The 20,000-nt window shown below is 36.4% G+C and overlaps 2 protein-coding genes across 2 annotated transcripts in view; one reads left to right on the plus strand and one right to left on the minus strand.

Moving 5' to 3' along the window:
• Window positions 1-11,836, plus strand: part of LOC121733571 — an 80,821-nt gene extending 68,985 nt beyond the window's left edge. The window contains exons 8-9 of the mRNA XM_042123865.1: window positions 2,014-2,137; window positions 11,588-11,836. Of these exons, the coding sequence (XP_041979799.1) occupies window positions 2,014-2,137; window positions 11,588-11,704 (241 nt within the window). The 3' untranslated portion in view covers window positions 11,705-11,836. The remainder of the gene's footprint in view (window positions 1-2,013; window positions 2,138-11,587) is intronic.
• A 1,542-nt stretch (window positions 11,837-13,378) lies between these two features.
• On the minus strand, window positions 13,379-18,805 carry LOC121733572. Its single transcript, XM_042123866.1, has 2 exons — window positions 17,484-18,805; window positions 13,379-13,774 (listed from the first exon to the last, which is right to left on the minus strand). The coding sequence occupies exons 1-2, from the start codon at window positions 18,442-18,444 to the stop codon at window positions 13,767-13,769; spliced, it is 969 nt and encodes a 322-aa protein (XP_041979800.1). The 5' UTR covers window positions 18,445-18,805; the 3' UTR covers window positions 13,379-13,766.
• Window positions 18,806-20,000: the final 1,195 nt, after the last annotated feature.

Raw genomic sequence — 20,000 nt, forward strand, 5'->3', positions numbered from 1 at the left:
ATTTCATCATATCATATCAGCCTATAGTCGTCCACTGCTGGACATAGGCCTCTCTCAATGAACGCCAAGATGACCGATCTCCTGCTACTCGCATCCAACATGGGCCTGCAACTAAGCGGAGATCGTCGTATCTAAATTTAATATAATTATTTTAGTATAAACTTTTATATTATCTTGTGACAATGAAATTCAAATATAGTTTGTACTATTAGAGAAGTTGATTCCTGTGCAAATCGAGGACCTAAGTAGTTTGGTTGCGTTACGTCAAACCCAGCTGACAGATCACAATTAACATGGAATTGACATATTCGACCAAATAACGTTGGTCTGTCAATTGCATAGGAATCAACTTCCTCGATGGTACATGTCAGAATTATTCATATCAGCAATCAGCATGCTACGTCGCTCGTAGAATCTTGCTTTTTATTTTTTTTTATTTTTTTATGAAATAAGGGGGCAAACGAGCAAACGGGTCACCTGATGGAAAGCAACATCCGTCGCCCATGGACACTCGCAGCATCAGAAGAGCTGCAGGTGCGTTGCCGGCCTTTTAAGAGCGAATAGGGTAATAGGGGAGGCGAAACACAGCGCAAGCGCTGTTTCACGCCGGTTTTCTGTGAGAACGTGGTATTTCTCCGGTCGAGCCGGCCCATTCGTGCCGACGCATGGCTCTCCCACGTATAAGCACGTATATATATATATATATATATATATATATATATATACGCTTGAATCTACGTCGTAGCTTAGTTAATGGAATCAGGCGTTACTTTGCGGAAATCCATAGTTTAAATTTAGTTTGTTATTATTTTTATCAATATTCCGTTTTTCGCGGAATATTGCTAAAAATAATAACAAACTAAATTTTTTATATGTAGTAGCTTGCTACGAATTCGTAGAGCGTTGCTACGGCGTAGCTTCGTGGCATGACTTGACGTAGATTGTCCTTAGATTTGTTGATTCAGAATTCGAAATTGGAAATTATCCCTGGAGAATTCTTTGATAGTATATAATAACCTCTAATAACCTCTTTTTCCATTAAAAAACTAACGCTAATCGTATAATCAACAAGTTTTGAAAAGCGCAACATTCTATTTTCTACTAAGTTAGCTATGAATAGGGATTTCTATCGGCATCCACGATTGAATCGCTTTGAAGTCGTTAATCAGTGAGCCAGAAAGTTCTTTCATCGCTTAATGTTAGTTTTAATTAACATAACTTAGTGCATAAATATTTTAAATAATCTCAAAAGAATTGTATTTTAATTCAAGTTCTGAATGCAGCGGGTAATATTGAAATAATGGGAAAATAATTTATTAGGGTTTAAGTCTTTTTTTTACATAGGTATTCATTAGTATTTGCTATACGTGGGAGAGCCATGCTTAGGCACGAATGGGCCGGCCCAACCGGAGAAATACCACGTTCTCACAGAAAACCGGCGTGAAACAGCGCTTGCGCTGTATTTCGCCGAGTGAGTGAGTTTACCGGAGGCCCAATCCCCTACCCTATTCCCTTCCTTACTCTCCCCTATTCCCTTCCGTTCCCATCCCTACCCGCCCCTATTACCCTATTCCCTCTTAAAAGGCCGGCAACGCACCTACAGCTCTTCTGATGCTGCGAGTGTCCATGGGCGACGGAAGTTGCTTTCCATCAGGTAACCCGTTTGCTCGTTTGCCCCCTTATTTCATAAAAAAATTTAAGGAATACCCGATACTTTATTTTATGCAATTTTCTTCAAAGTAATAGCTTTGATAAGATTAAACAAATAAACAATTTCATGCCAATATAATATTATGACTTTCAATATGATTTTAATTTGATGCCAGGCTAAATGTTAATTTTCGAAATCATTTTGTCTATGTACCAATACATTAGACTGTGGTGCTTGTGTCACTGATTCAATTTTATTAACAAAAATGTCAAGATTTGGTTGCTTGGTCAATTTCGTCAAATCCCATCTCATGCCAACTCATTCGTATCGAACTAACCAACCAATCTATCCTCCCCCCTCAGCGTACACGACGACAGCACAGTACGCGTCCACGTGGACTGCCGGTGGCTGCGGACCGACGTGCTCGGCCGGCACGCGCTCGACACGCCGCGCGACGCCGACCTCATCATAGGATACCTGTTCTCGGTGAGTGTACCTGGTTCCCAATACGTGTAGCTGTTCTTGGTTAATGTCACGATTATTTGGAAGTGTAGCGGTTCTTGGCAAGTGTACTTGACGTGGCGAGAGTAAGCTCGACGACATCACGGTACGCGACCACGTGGACTGCCGGTGGCTACGGACCGAAGTGGTCAGCCGGCACGCGCTTGACACGTCGCGCGACGTCGACTTCATTATAGGATACCTGTTCTCGGTAAATGTAAAAGTTCCCGATAAGTGTAGTGATTCTTGGTGGTTCTCGGTAAATATACTGGGTCTGTAGTAGGAAGTGTATCTGGTTCCCGACAAGTGCAGCGGTTCTTCTCCCAATAAGTGCTCGGCTGGCACGCGCTCGACACGCCAAATGACGCTGACTTCATCATAGGATACAAGTTCTCGGTAATAGGCTTGATGACCATTTTTTTTCTTGTTAGTAATTGAAAGACCCTTAAAAAATAGAAACATCGCTGAAAGAATGACTGTGATAGCTTAAAAATTCACCAAGATATGACAATTGAAACATTTCATAAAATAGACCTGCCCGAAACGCTCCATACAAAGTGCTACGAAAGACTGACGTCACTCTTTCGTAGTTTGTACGCATCGGGAGGGATTTTTGTTCGATAGGTATTTTAAATATTGCGTTTATTGAAAGTGGTTTATAACAAAAGTTGCTTTTAATTGCATAAGTTCTCGATTAGATACAAATATTAAGAAATTTAACTAAAAAAAAATTGTCTTGATTATCTAACTTTGAAGGCGCATAACAAAAAAAATTTAAAATGCTATCGAGCTGTTATTTTGGGAACACTTATTTTTCACCGTGAATTCTTTATTTTATTAACAAAATTCGCTAATCTTTGACCTTGTCATCATCCCTGTTGTACAACATGTTCTTGGTGAGTGCAATGGTTCTTGGCAAGTGTGCCGGGTTCCCGGTGAGTGTAGCAGTTCTTGGTAAGTGCACCTTTTCTCGACGAGATATACTCGTTGCCGACGATTCTAATTCTTCGAATGTAGGACAACTATAAGTATTCAGGCTAATTAATACACAAGGGCGTTAAAATTATTCTCAGTAAGTGTAGTATATTGTTCACTAAACTCAACCACAAACGCAATAAGTCTGGTAACTCTCGGTACATATAAATGTTGACTACAAGTGTGAATATCTCCGTGAAAGCTTTCTGGTATTAATATTTAAAGCTAATTTAGTGTGTAAAGACAGCTGAGGTTCCTTGTAATCGTACCTAGTGGTTCTTTGGAACTTAAATTATGTGAAACAATATTATGCTCTTAGATCGAAATTCAACAAGAATCTTTAAAATGGTAACAGTGGTTACATAATACATAGTCTATAATTTATGAGAATAGCTGTAAATATCAATTCTATAGAAACGTAAAAGTCTGTCTGCTACCTCTTTACACTAGATTTTAGTATAATAGTTTGAATCAACGAAAAAGGTATAGGATAATATTATTATTATAGCCAATCGTTAGTTTCCGCGTGAAAGACGACTTTCAGTGAAATGAAATCGTTTAGTCATCGGTCTATGTCACATAATATTTTTCATCATAATTGGAACGAAGTTCGCGCGTTCGGCGTAAATGAGGCTAGACAGAACGATATTTGACTTTGACACTTTTTATTAGTACCTGCATGGTAGGGGCAGAGGGCGTTGATAGTATTCCTGTGCGTCAACTAGATGGCGTTTTTTGACAATAAACAGTGACGTGTTGTTAGTATTTCTGGGCGTCAATAGCTGGCGTTTTTTTTTAATATCTTTTTTGAGTGTATATTATGTACATGAGGTTTTTTGAACATAAGAAATAACTTCGTTCCATTCGCATGTCCCGTGACACCTCTCAACTTTAATTTATATCGTGATTAATCGTTACTTTCCTTATTTTATCAAATATTTTCAATATTAACGAGCGAAGTCACGCGTGGAGCCAATCCAACGCTTGGGATACGGTTAATATTGATTTAGGCTGTGTAAATTCCCTAATATGTCGTTTATTCATATTCCCCATTCCGCGTAATTGAGTTTAGATGTAGGATTATGTGTTCGGGAATTTATTGCGACGTTCCGTGTTATGTGAACATTTTATGTCGACGACTGTGTAATGTTTGCGCGAAGATGTTTTATACGATATCCTTAGTGATGTAGATTATGAATGAGAAATTTTATAAAGACGATCGTATCGACGATGCCTATAGCTTTATTAGATAACGAGCTTTTGCCCGCGGCTTAGCTCGCGCTAAGAAGTATTATTATAGACAAACTATAAAATAGGGGATTTTAACCCCTTGGAGGTGGAATTGATCATAATCCTTTCTTAGCGGATGCCTACGTCATAATATCTACCTGCATGCCAAATTTCAGCCCGATCGGTCAGTGGTTTGGGCTGTGCGTTGATGGATCACCATGTCAGTCAGTCACCTTTGAGTTTTATGTATATAGATAGATTAAGATGATGTCCGCTACTACATTGCGACAAATATTTTTCCGGGATAAAAGTATACTATATCCTTTCCCGGGACTCAAAGTATCTCCATGCCAAAATTCAGCAAAATCGGTTCAGTTTGGGTGTGAAGAGGTAACAGACAGACAGACACACTTTAACATTTATAATAAAAGTATGGAGATCGCCAATTATTGTTGCGAGGCAGCCATGGGCGACCTACTTTTCTCCGCAATAAAAAAAGTCTAGTGTAAAGAACATAGCCTTAAAAAATCAGTTAGGTGTCCTTATTTAACACTAGGCTCATATCTGATAGAGGAACTATGTTTACATCTAAAGAATTTGAAAAATTTTGTACTGATTCAAAAATAAAGCTTATTCTAAATGCAGTTTCCTCTCCACGTTCAAATGGTCAGGTTGAGAGGTATAACCAAACGGTGCTAGGTTCCTTAGCCTCTTACACTGATAAGCTTGGCGAAACTAAATGGGATCAGGAATTAGGCAGAATTCAATGGGGGCTGAATAACACATTAAATAAAGGGATTGGCAAAACCCCATCTGAAGCTTTATTTGGTCGAACATTAAATCACGCAATGAAAATATGTTTAGCTATCTTTTCTTAGAATCCCGTGATCCTAACCAAAGTATTGAAGATATTAGGTCAGAGATAACGGAACACATTGAAAAAGATCAAGTTAGTCAGAAACAACGTTTTGATAAAAATAGAAAGAGTCCTACCATATATAAAATCGGTGATCTAGTTAGAATAAATAAACAAGTGCCCTCGAAAGAAGGCCAAAGTAGAAAGCTTTTACCCAAGTTTTCAGGTCCTTGTAAAATTACGAAAATTCTTGACAATGACAGATATGAAGTTTCCACTATACCGGGTACAGAATTGGGAAAACGCAAATATAGTAACATTTGGGCAGTCGATCAAATAAAACCATGGATAAACATACATATCAATAAAAGTTCTAGTTCTGATAGTGAAGAAGAATAATAAATGATTTGAGAAAAAAAAATAGTAATGAAGTCAAATGAATTGATTTATATTATTAAAAAGTCAAATGAATTTATTTATATTGTGAAAATAATTATTAATGGCTTGAAGAACTTTCCAAGTCATTCATTTAAATTATAGTTGGACTTGATGAACTTTCCAAGTCATTTACTTAAATTATAGTCGGACTTGATGAACTTTCCGAGTCATTTACTTAAATTATAGTTGGACTTGATGAACTTTCCAATCCAACTGTAGAAATATATTTTATTATACTTGATGAAAAGTAAAATAAAATATACCAATACCAAGTTATATCATTATTATTTTTCAAGATATACATAATATAACACTTGATGAATTTTCCAAGTTGTATTGTTTTATTAATATATCGGGTGGAATAGATGAACTTTCCTATCCACATTCACAAAGTTTATTATGATATATATAATTACAACAATATTAATGTACACTTTTTAAAAATATATATTTAATAAATCACGAATAATTAAGTTTGTTGATTTTGAAGTACACATTTTAATTGTTAATTTAAAATTTAATTAGTATTTTATTGCATGTATAAAATTATAACTTATTTGAAACTAATTTTATTGTTACTCATGAATTTAATTTAGGTGAAATTACATGATTATCAAATTTGTTTATTTCTGTATTACTTTTTATGATATTGTACACGATGTATAAGTTTGAGGTTAAACTTTTTGTCAGTATGGCCGATTGTTAGAAACTGTTTATTTTTAACACTTCCGTTGTATTTATTTTTAATAAAACATCCGGTACATCCGGTGTAGATAATTTAATATTAATTTTAATAATTTTTAGTTAGAATATTCTGTAACTGTTGCATTTATGAATAACTAGCTGTTGCCCGCGACTTCGTTCGCGTGGACTTCAGTTTATAGCGCGCGATGTCAACAAAATTGGTGTCAAAAGCTTTTTTAAAAAAAAACCCTGGTACCCCTTTAATCAAAACAGCTGTGCAGTGTATACATAATATTTCATTTTTTAAAATTAAACTTTATATTTTATGCCAAATTTTAAAGCTTATTTAGGCCCATAATTACACAACTTTACCCATAAACTATTTATAATTTATATCATTGATAGGTTTAACTTTTAAGCTTTTGTCACTGCATAGATAAAGTACTGAGTTATTTAATAACGTAAAAAAGTAATAACAATCGAAAAAAATCGAAACTCGAATGTAAGGTGATACCACCTCTTATGGAAATAAGTCTGGGCAAGCGTCACCGCGATGTAGGAGACGCACGGCGCCATCTATTATGAATTTTTGGAGCTAACTTAATTTGAACAAATTTACGCATTTTCACACCCTTACAACCCTTTTTTTCCAGTAAAAAAGTAGCCTATGTCTTTTCTCAGGCTTTAGACTACCTGTATACAAAATTTCATTACAATCGGTTCGTTAGTTTTGGCGTGAAAGCGAGAAAGACAGACAGACAGACAGACAGAGATACTTTCGCATTTATAATATTAGTATAGATTTTGATAAAGAGATAATTTCCCGTGCACAGGAAAAATTTGCAATATATACCTACAAAGAAAGACCATACAGTAAGGTTTGGCCTATTCTTTTTATATCGCATACAGCTGCAGCCCTACGGAGACAGGTGCGATAGAATATAATACTAGATTTGAATATATGGGGTGTGACAAAACTAAGTGATAATACTGTGTATGGATTCCCTAGACAGAGTTCGCTGTAAAAGTAGCAGCACTGAAAGAGTGCCTTTTTATTATGTAAGGAAAAATTCATGACGCGCTCCTACTTTCACAGTGAACTCTAATATACAGGGTGTAACAAAACTAAGTGATAATACTATAGGGTGTGTATGTGTTCCTTGTAGAGAGTTCACTGTGAAAGTAGCAGCGCTGAAAGACCTTTTTTTACTTTATGGGCCCATCGCCCCAGCGTCATGAGTTTCCCCATACAAAAGTGAATAAAAATTTGTGTCTTCCAGTGCTGCTACTTTCACAACGAATTCTCTACAAGGAACACAATATACACATCAAGTATTATCTCTATGTTTTGTAACACCTCGTATACATATTTAAAATATCATATTCATAGATGAATAAATAAACTTAGGTAGTTATTAACCCATCAATCTCCACGCGGCAGCCAGCTGCCGCATAACAATTGAAAATCTATTGTGTCTGCGATACCCACGATGGAGGTGTTAAGTTTATAAATAAACTTAATTTAAGACCTTCAAATAAGTCCCTAAATTAATTATAGTCTATTCAGTATTATGTTTGCTCATCGAAGCAGATACACCAAATCGTCGGAATCAAACGCACAATATCGTCAACAAACTCTGTTTCGAGGTAATTGCTTATTAGGCTCAATTACGTATTTAATTAGCTGATTAAATCCCATTCACTGGGGGAAATAAATGGTGAATAGATTTCATGAATGGCTTTGTGTATTAGCTGTCTATTAGGAGTATATTAGGAGCAAATTTGATCTTTGATATCAATTACGCGACTATAAAGGTGCTCCCTCCTTCGTGCATTCGCTTGTAATGTAACGTTACAGAGTCGAGCATTATATCAGTGAGGGAGGAAAACCGAGCATTACAATGCGCACCTTGTAATAATACCATGTGTAATATCTTGATACAACTTGTAAGATCAATGCTACGTGACAGCGAAGTCAGCTTGCAATGCAAAGCTCGAAGTCGAATCTATAACGTTACACCTTAAGACCATTTTGTTATAGGTAAATTATCTGTGCTAATTGGACGCTGTTAAGCATTCGTGTACTAACCCACAGAAAAATTACGTATTGAGTTATGAATGCAGTTATGTTCTTTAGATGATTGAGAACAAGACTGCATTCAAAATTTAACAACAAAAAAAATTGTGGGATAGGACACTAATGCTTAACAGCGACCAATTATAATGAGCAAAAGTTTGTTTTGCGTTGAATACTGAATAGGCTCTGAAACTACAAGACCAATTTTTATTATATTGGGCACAAATATAGGGTAAGCTACGAGAAAGGCCTTAGAGAGATTTCCGATAAAGGTCTTTTTTTGCACGAAAATATACGATTACTGCGGGATATACTGTTCTTAAACGCAGGCGCGGTCGCAGCCTGAAACTTGGGGGGGGGGGGGGGGTCACTCACTAGTCACTACAATATATTTTTTATCTGCGCCTTCGGACGGTTCTGGGTGGGAGCTGTCTAAGGTCGGACGCAGTGGTGGTTAGGGGATAGCTAGAAATTTCCTGTTATTATTTGGCAAGTTTTTGTTTTGAGATTTTTCAATTTGACCTTAGATTTTGGGGGGTCATGTCCCCTGTGAATTCCCCCTTCGGACCGCGCCTGATTAAACTAGCGCAGCACCTTCTAGTATTACAATCTCGTATTCGGACGTCTATATTGCTTTAAGATGGCCAAGCGCACTATTAGGTATTAGCAGAAGTTGGTACTACTAATACATTATATTCTGTGGCTGTAAAGTCACCGTAAAGTCATAAATACCGTTAGGTCGCATTATTATTAGCGTGGTTTTTAGGGTTCCGTACGTGGGACCCTATTACTAAGACTACGATGTCTGTTCGTCTGTCCGACTGCCCGTCTGTTCGTCTGTCTGTCCGTCTGTCTGTCTGTCTGTGTGTATCCAGGCTGTAACTCAAGAACCGCTATAGCTAGACTTCTGAAATTTTCACAGATTGTGTATATCTCTTGCCGCTATAACAACAAATACTAAAGACAAAATAAAATTAATATTCAAGGGGGGCTCCCATACAAAAATACAAAATTTTCAGCCTATTTTTGCTCTATTGTGTTACGGTACGGTACGGTACGGGACTCGCGCATGAAGGGTTCATGCGCGAGTCCAATTTGGCCGATTTTTATTAAAAGCCGACATTATAACTCGCAATACAATTTCATCAATTGCAGTTTCACTAATTACAAATTTTCATTTTCTCCAAAAATTTCCATTTATGGACGATTACATTTTATTCTAAAACTCTAAGTAATGAAGTTTTAAATTAAAAGAAAGGTGGTTTCAGTATAGTAGTGATTTTTAAAAGTGTTCTTGTACGGTTTTTCTTGCGTTCAATAATTCTTTTTGAATTTCAACCCATTTTAACATCATATTTTAACATCATAGTTTTCAAAATAGTTGATGTCAGAATATCCTTTGTTGTTATAAAATAACTGTGGCCGCCATATATGCACCTGAGCTTCCTTTGACACCGCGTTGTTAGTATTAACATATTCACGTCGTTATTGTCATTACAAAGATGCCTTTTGCATATTATGAATACGGTGGGAATCACAAAACTGATGTAGAGTTTTAAAGTTTGATGGCATTGCTCTGACTGGCGTTACAACTAGATTTTATTTGCAAAATGTATTGTCTTTTTTATTTGGAATTACATTAAAAGGACTTTCTTTACGAATGAACCTTGATTTTGAATACACGTTACCTTTACAATATGTAACCTATCTTGCCATATCGTCAAACACTTTGAATTGATTTTATTAGTTACTAGTCTGTCTTTGCGAGTCTGACGTATGCGGAAAAATCTGCAGCCTCACATTTAAGCCTATGTCCTTTTCAGTGGCTATAACTGTAATTGACCCAAATTTCATCAAAACGTATCCACTGCTTAACCGTTAGCGCATGATATTAATATACGACCAATATAAAGGATAATATTATCATGTTTATAATTTGATATTTGAAAAGCAAAAGTTACCAAGCGACAATACATACATGGCGCTTAGTAATTTTAGCCTTTCAAGCGTTAGATTATTTACGCAAGCATGACAAAAATGTTTCACGAGGGGAAAATAAAATTTGCGGTGAATCTACAGTCATGAATAAAACGCCTATAAAATTACGCCTAACGTACGGCATGGTGTATTTTAATAGCAACAAACATTACAGCGTAAACACTGGCGTGCAAAAAAGCTCCACATTGTTTTTCCAAAACAACAGAAGTAAAACTCAGGAAAAAAATAGTAAACTTTAAAAGAAAGCTTTTAAAGAATTCAGAAGCAAGTTAAATAAATTTAAATCTACATTATTATAATAAGACCCCATAAAATATTATATAAAGGATTCTTCGTTTTGCAGGCTTACGTAAAATTAATGGTTTTCAACAAGTCCCTTTTTATTTTATATTCTCTTTTATACCACTACATCATATTAAAATATTGTACATTTATTTGAAACAAGAGTTTAAAGCGGTTGCTTTTAACAAATAACTGTAGTAAAATTGCACCGTAAAAAGCCGTTTTACTGTAAATGGTTTGTCAGTATACGTTAAATATTTGTTGCAGTTATTTAACATAGTACTTAACCAAATTACTAGATGTTGCCCGCAACTCCGTTGCGCCAAAATTCGTTTATTGCGCAGGTACCATCCAATTTCCGGGAAAAAAATGTCAGAAGTCCTTTCCCGTGATGCCACGGTCAAAATCAAATTTTAGCAAAATCGGATCAACGGTAGGGGTATAAGGAGTTGACAAACAGTATGGATTGAATGCACGATCATTCCACTGGTAGTATGGCACAAAATTAGTTCCCGAACCGGTCGTAGGCTAAATGCAGGACGTTCTGAAAGTATTTGATTCAAATCTCTTTAGAAATGAACCAATTTTTTAATTTTATTTTATACTGTCCCGGTGAACTTCGTGTCACTTTAAAACCTTCCCTGGACTTCTACGAATATTTTAAGACTGAAATCAGCCCAATCAGTTCAGCCGTTTTCGAGTTTTAGCGCGACTAACACATTTGAAAATCCATTTTTATATATAAGATAGATAAACGTAGTTTTACCGAGAATAATTACCGAGAATTATCAAGATCTCTGATGGTCACGCCGTACAAAATAATATTACTACTAAAAATTACCTTACACAATATTACAATAATTATTATAGTAAAGCTTTATTTTCTTTTCAACAGGGAGACTTGGAGCAGATGGTTCTAGTGCCAAAGGCGGGGCAGGCGCACAAGCAATGCTCTAACCAGATATTCGGACTATCACCTACTGTGACAATGCAGGACCGACAAAACGGTTAAGGTAGTAACAAATATCTTCGCTGTGAGTTGAAATGGAACTTATACGAGTAATATGTTGGTTGATATGTCGCGTGATGTACGAAATGATTAGTAGAATATCATTTTGATGTTTTATATCTGTGCTCATAACTATCTTATAACTATCTTATTTTGTTGTTTTTTTTTCGAATGAATACAATTAAGTACTACTAGCGATACTATAAATATTATATCAGGACAAAAATGTTGAATATTATAAAGATAAAAACCCCCATTTCCTACCTACTAAATCCCAAATATATTTTGTCTTGAAAAAGATGAGTATTAAAGTTACAGCAATAACATTTTGAAAACTGTAAAGTACTTATTAAATAACACTAAAATAATATTGCTCTCGGAATTTTGTGTATTAATAATGTAAGATTAATTATTATTTACTAGATCTTGTATGTAAGCTAAAATCATTTATCGTAAAATATAAAAATTAGATCATGTAAACTCGCGCAGTTTTTTTGGCCTAAAGTGTACATACGTTCATCTTCATTGTAACTAAACATTTAATATTAATAATTGTGATAATAATTTCAGTATTGTGTATTAAAAGCCATATTTTCTAGATTGTATTAGACTCATTGTTTACGTGTTGTTTTCTTAAATAATGAAATTATTATAGTATTTTCGAAAATAAGTATTAAAATCGGCCAGGAATGCGGTTGGTATATTATGCGGGATAGCATCCAAAAAGGTTGGTTTTGTTCGCGATTTTTATCATAATTGAGGACTGAGATAGTTTTTCTACTTCTTACTGTGATCACAAAAAAAATGTAATTTGTATGGTGTCCAAACAGCGCACTTAGTGACAAACAATAATAACTCGACGTCATACAAAATTTTCGCTTACGTGCTAACGGTGAAAAGTGACACAATCTCATGCTGAAGGGGCCATGACTCGAATGAAGTGTCGAGCTTGGTCGCAGCTGTCTTAAGATAGCATTCGAATTAAGACGACCGCGACGAGAGACCACGACCCGAGACGGCGACCGCCACCCTGTTGCAGGTCGCGGGGCGAGAGCTACCTACGAATCTACGCGACCGAGTGGTGCGACCCATAAGAAACTCGTAAAAATTTCGTCATCGTCCGAAGAAAACGCGGCCATTTTGTATCTGTCGCGCCACTGCACTGCCTTGTGAGCGACTGGGTCGCGCGACGCAAGTCGCCGGCAGGCCATGCCCACACGTCGCGCGACTCGGTCGCTTGCATCCGTCAGCTTCCTATTAATTCATATAAAGCAGTGGGTCGCGGTCGCCGGTCGCGGTCGCATGTCGCGGTCTCGAGTCGCGGTTTCACGTAGCGGTCTCGCGTCGCGGTCGTCTTGATTCGAATGCTACCATTACCTCGAGTATTAATATAGTCGCAATTGAAGAGACATTCAACTTTCAAGACATGATTTCATCATCATTTAACTCGGCTGGATTTCTCATCAAACCTTTACTTTTTTAAAGCCATAATATTGTATATTTAAATAGATTTACTTACATAGCAACTAGACTGCAAGAATATGTTTCTATTATAAAAGCGATGTTTATATTCAAATGATAAGTAAATAAATTGTAAATGATATTTATTTTATTTCTATTCCCATCTTCTGAGTATATATAGGATTTGGGTCAGACATATTAATAATAAAATGCCACTTAAATTTCAAATTATAACTGTATTTTAATCAATCGTCTAACAGAGTTAGATATAGTTCTAAGATTAAGTAATCTATTGTTATATAATTTCTAATTTACACAAAGTAATTAGAAAGATTAGAGTCAGGGATAAGCTAGCAAGATACAACTAGTGCACCAAGCCTCGCCAGAGCCGAGACTGACTGCCCAAGGCTCGCTCCGCCATTTATAACGACAGACTCAGTAGTGGGGAGAGTGGGGAGACTTGAAGAACCGGCTATGACGTGCTGGGTGCAGGTGTTGTTTACACAAATTCTTGCTATAGGCGCGTACGGTGGTACAGGCGCCGTCACGGCCATACTGACATGCGTGCGTCCTCGCACGCGCCTTATCCCATATCTCTGTTACATCAGTTACCTGTGGATACAATAAAGTATAGTTCGTCAATCCTGACATACACTAACCTCATTATTACTAGTCACTGACATAAATTTTGGTCTGGCTCAAAGCCCTGCAAAACCATAACAATCAGTAATTTCTGCTAGTCCGGAATTTACATTCCCTGTAGCCATAGCCATTGCGATTTGCATTTTTTTTCTTTCAGATTAAACCTCTTTTTTTTTTTACATGTGCCCTGCAACATTATTGGACCGGCCTTATTTCACTACTTAAGCCCTTCAATAATGTTGGACTGGCCCTTATTTTTTCTTTTATGACTCATTAGGCCTATGAACATCTGCTTGTACAACTATATTTAGGTGTTCAGGTTGTACAGTGTATACAGTAGAGTTAGCTGGCATAGTACCTGAATTAGCAGACATAGTGTTTGAGATAGCTGATACTGTGTCTGAATTAGCTGATATTGTGTCGGAATTAGCTGACATTGTGTCTGAATTAGCTGACATTGTTTCTGAGTGAGCAGATATGTTATCTAAGCTAGCTGACATGGTATCCGAGTTAAACGATACAGTATCAGAAGTACTATGCAGGATTTCAGAATTATTTAAATTATTTAAAGGGTCATCAATTTCGTGAACAATATTTTCTGAATGGTCCGCCGTCACGTCGTCATCACTACAGTCTTCGGCAATCTCAAGAAAATCTGAAAGACCTCGAGGTACTTCTCGTAAATGTTCGTGGGAAAATTTGTATATTCGATTCGAACCGTTAATGTGTTTCAATTCATAGCGATCGTTGTCTAGAATAGCAACTATTTGAAATGGGCCTTTAAATTTTCTATTTAATTTTGTTTGGTGTCTTTCCTCAGATTTTACGAAAACAAAATCGCCTATTGAGAAGGGGCGTACTCTTGCTTTGCCTTTATTAAATCGGATAGTGTCAGCCTCAGAGCATTTAGTAATATTATTGGAAGCGCTAGAACGAATGTCAATAAGGTTTTGTCGGGATGTCTCCTCATCACTTGTATTATAACTTATTCTACTGAGCCCTTAGGAATGTCCTTGAATACCAAACATCAGTTCGAGTGGGGTAAACTTTGTGACTCTAGAGCGTGTACTATTAAGGGCTAATTGAATCTCACCTAATTGATCTTGCCATGAGCTACTGGAATCACATTCTATTATGGTTAACAAATTTTTTAAGGTACGCATTATTCTTTCAACCTGACCGTTAGCTCTACTGGTTCCTGTGGCGATGAGATGTAATTGAATATTATGTTCCTTGCAAAAATTCTTAAATTCAGCGTTATCATAAGAGCGACCTCGATCGGCTATGATTCGTTTTGGTGCACCAAAAAGATTAACAAAATTTTTAACTGCCTTAATGGCATGAAATGAATTTAAGGTAGTAACATGCTTTAATACTACAAATTTTGTAAAAGCATCGATGGCCACAGAGCAATATTCTTTTCGTTCGCTTTTTCCACTTAGTTTGCCTGACAGGTCCAAATGGACTGTATGCCAAGGGATGGCTGGTTTTGGAATTGGATGCAATCGGATCTGTTGGGCACCAGAAGGTCCTTTAGAAGCCTTGCAAATAACACAAGAGTCAACATATTTTTTAACAAATTTTGCCATATTAGGGAACCAGTAGAGGTCATACAGTTTATCGAGAGTCTTTTCATACCCAAGGTGTTTCAATTCATTATGAACATGGCCAATTAGGGTCCATGTCAGAGATCTAGGGATTATGGGCAACCATTTTGAATGTTTTCCTCGTTCAATTTTTCGGTATAAAACGCCCTGTCTTATATCGTATGTGTGTGATATTTCGGTGGAAAAATTATTAGATCGTAGTTGGGTAATAGTATCCAGAATTTCGGGATCCCGCTGTTGCTCTACCAGCAACCATCCCTTTTCTAATTCTGTAAAATTAACAGTTATTGGAGCATGTTTTTTTGGAAATAATTTGTCTTGTGCAAAATTACGAGATAAAAAATCGGCATGAGCCATATTTTTTCCTGCTTTATAAATAACTTCGAAATCATAAGATTGAAGGATAGCCCACCATCGGTGAACTCTTGGGGTTAAGTCCTTTTTTAAAAATGAGGCTTTCAAGGAATTGCAGTCAGTGAAAACTGTGAATTTACGTCCATATAGGTAATGCCTGAAATGTTCCACGGCTTTAACTACTGCTAGAGTCTCAAGCTCATACGAATGGTAACGACTTTCTGCATCACTTGTTCGATGACTAAAATAAGCTACAACATGAGGTAAATTTTTAACTTTTTGAATTAGCACTGCGCCATAACCTTCACTGCTAGCATCTGTATGAAGCTCTATTGGTAAAGTAGGGTCAAAAATTTTGAGAACAGGTTCAGATGTTAAACAATTAATAATAGTTTTGAGAATTTTATCGTGATGGGGTTCCCATGTTATTTTACCTTTACCTGCAGCGGTTAAGGGATACAATGGCTTTAACAGTTTTGAGAAATTTGGAATAAACTGACGAAAGTAAGAGGCCAAACCAATTAACTGTCTAACTTGCGTTACGGTACTTGGGGTCGGTAATGATTTTAAAGCTTCTATTTTACGTGGATTTGGCCGAATCTGTCCTGATGATATAACGAAACCTAGATATTCGATTTTAGTTTTCATAAAAGAACACTTATGAAAATTGAAAGAAAATCCAGCTTTTGAGAGGGTTTCTAGTAGTTTATCTAATCTGGCTAATCCTTCAACGATAGATTCCGATGCAGAAAGTACGTCATCCATATAAACGAGAATTCTATCGTCATTAAGTTTCTTAAGGGTATTATTTATAGCTCTCTGAAAGACTTGTGGAGCATTTCTAAGTCCAAACGGCATTTTTAAATACTCGAACTGCCCAGTAGGTGTAACAAATGCGGTTTTTTCGACGGAATCTTGATGAACTTTAATTTGGTGGAAGCCAGATGCCATATCTATGGTGGTAAAGAATTTAGCTCTATGTATCTTATCTACTTGGTCACTAATAAGTGGAAGTGGATAACTATCGGGTCGTGTATTTCTATTTAATTCCCTATAGTCGACACACATACGATCGCTACCATCTTTCTTTTTTACTAGCAAAATAGGGCTTGCGAATGGTGATGAACTTTCTCGGATAATTTTAGCATCAAGAAGTTCCTTAATTTTTACGTTAACAATTTCTAATTCGGTTGGAGAAAGTCTGTAGGGACGCCTATGGACTATTTTATTAGGATCAATTAAATCTATTTTTAAGACACCCGTATTAACTTGTGTAGTTGGCAAATTATCAATAAAGTGGTCTGAGTACTTGTTCAATATGTTAATCAAGGTTTCCTTGTCATTACCTGTTAAGTCAGTGTCTATAGACTGGAAATTATTACTACCAAGAGTTGAACTAAAATGACTACTTTTGGACCTATAGAATATCAGCTTGTTATTACTAACTTCAACAGAAACACCGTCACGCAATATATCACGTCCCAATAGAAAATCTTCGCTCAAGCATTCATCAGGTAGAACGTGAAATAATACATCTAAGGGAAAATTTTGAACCTGAATTTGACATTTCACTTGTAAATGAGAAATTATGTTATTGCCGCCTATGCCTCTCAGAGTAATTTGTTCACGAAATCTTTGGCCCACCAATAACTCACACTTAGTTTGACTTACGAGACTACATTCTGATCCTGAATCAAAAATAAATGAAAATTTCATACCATTCGTTTCTAGGACACCATGTGCAGTTTTACAGCATAAGTTGACTTGCTTGATACCCGAGGAGTCGTCTTCTTTTTTCGTATACCGCTTGGGGCAGCCACTGGCAATATGGTTGGAGTCTTGGCAGATGTAGCAGTAGCTCTTTGCTTTTGAAGAATCCAATTTAACTAAAACAGAACCATTTTTATTACTGCGTAGTCTGCATTCACTGCCCCGATGTCCAGTTTTCCCACAAACATTACAAGCGCCTCTAAAAGGACGGAACTTTTTCCGTTCTACTTCAGTCATAGAAGAATCTTCATGAGTTCTTTTAAGTGTAAAGCTTCGTAGAATCCGAAACAGTTGATATTTGCTGTTTATAATAGCTGAACTCAGTTCGCGACATATTTTGTCGTTGCATTGAGATAAAACTGATATTGCAAATCCAGTTGTAACATTTTCCGGCAAATTTGTGTTCGGAATTTTTTCTATTAGCTGCCATAGGCGCATGCCTGCTTCAGCTGGAGTTTCATCGTTACCAAGGCGAAACTTAATGACTTGATCAAAATAATCTTGCATCATCATTGGTTTTGCAAAGTTCGAAATTAATATTTCCCGAATGCTCTGCCAGGTCATTTGATTAGGCTGTATTTTTGTGAGACATGTCGCGGCACGACCTTTAAGACAGTGGGTAAGAGCAATAATCAAATCAACGCCTTCTAAATTTTTCTTCTCAATAATTATGTCATTTAAAGTGCACCAATTGGTTATGTCTGAATCGGTTTCATCCGGGTCAAATGGCACCAACTTGATAGGTATTGATGAATCCACAGATTGAGAATTTAAACTATCTGCAATTTTCTTAAAAATGGCTTCCATGCCAGAAGAGAAAAGAGACATTTGCTGTTCCATTAAATTAACGGAACCCGGGTTGTGGGGCGGATCCGATCCCACTTCTGATATAGGATTTGGGTCAGACATATTAATAATAAAATGCCACTTAAATTTCAAATTATAACTGTATTTTAATCAATCGTCTAACAGAGTTAGATATAGTTCTAAGATTAAGTAATCTATTGTTATATAATTTCTAATTTACACAAAGTAATTAGAAAGATTAGAGTCAGGGATAAGCTAGCAAGATACAACTAGTGCACCAAGCCTCGCCAGAGCCGAGACTGACTGCCCAAGGCTCGCTCCGCCATTTATAACGACAGACTCAGTAGTGGGGAGAGTGGGGAGACTTGAAGAACCGGCTATGACGTGCTGGGTGCAGGTGTTGTTTACACAAATTCTTGCTATAGGCGCGTACGGTGGTACAGGCGCCGTCATATACATCAAACAGTGTTTGTAACTGTCACTTGTTAAAGATAATAATTAATCTTCGAGATAGAACACGTAGTAACATAGTATGTAGTTAGCTATCGAGTATGTTAACCATAATAGAGGAAAAGGTAATCCTCCAGCGTGATTGACTTATTAAGATTAACTGAGAACCTTGGTACGAACAAAATTGTAATAAAATCGACACAAAACGAATATGGGCGAAAAGCCCATAGACGACTTATATTATTGTAATAAAAAAACTTAATAAAGGTGTAATTTAAGTCTTTGTTTGAAAAACTTATCAATATTTTAACACTTACTATTCAGATGAATAACAAAACAAAGTTAAAATAGTACCACACCAAGGACTAAGGAGTTTTCACGGAATTTATTTTCATGCAAAAGAATTAATATTTTTCCAATCAGGCTACCTAACGCAAAACCTCATATTTTTCAGGAAAGAAACGCCTCAGGACTTAAAATATCACAAACAATCACACAAACAATCACAGATTGTATCAATATTATGATACCTCTACGAATGATAAACAAACTAAAGAACACATCTATGATCCCGCGGCTTCAAGATACTGTGAGTGCGTGCGGCGTAGATCGGAACGCAAATAAATTATTGATGAATCTGCGGGTAGTTGAATAACTTTATCGAGTTTGACGTCTGTCAACTCAGTGTACCCGTGATCATGTCCGATGGAAAGCAGCCCAAATGACGGGATTAAGAAAAGTTCTCGGCGACAAAATATGTTGGTGATTGATTTTAACATATTAATATGTAGAAAATCACTATAATAATATTATGATGTCTAAAATAATAGGATATATTACTGCAATATTTTTATGCTAGAGACAGCACAGTAAGCAAAATGTTTTGTTTGACGTTTGACGACGTCCTGATATTCTGATATGATAATATGTGTAACAATATGTTGGATTTTGGTTGGATTGTTTATGGATAGTGGCGCCATCTGCGCTGAGCTTTGTATAATATTAACCAACTTAAATGTACTGTTGAGAAAGGAATACCAACAAAATGTCAAATTTAGAATAAAACAACCTTCATTACATATGAAGGAAATTAAACCGAATTGTTATGCTATGATTGAACTAATGACAATAATAACACTCTAGATAGTATCAGCTTTCGAACAAACAAAACTAGATCGAAATCGGTCCACCCGTTTAGATGCTACGAT

This window comes from Aricia agestis, chromosome 14, assembly GCF_905147365.1.
Source record: "Aricia agestis chromosome 14, ilAriAges1.1, whole genome shotgun sequence".
Taxonomy (NCBI): Eukaryota; Metazoa; Arthropoda; class Insecta; order Lepidoptera; family Lycaenidae; genus Aricia; species Aricia agestis.

What these genes read in the sequence shown, in the direction of transcription:
- LOC121733572 (XM_042123866.1), bottom strand. Translation starts at nt 18,444, where the DNA reads ATGTCTGACCCAAATCCTATATCAGAAGTGGGATCGGATCCGCCCCAC.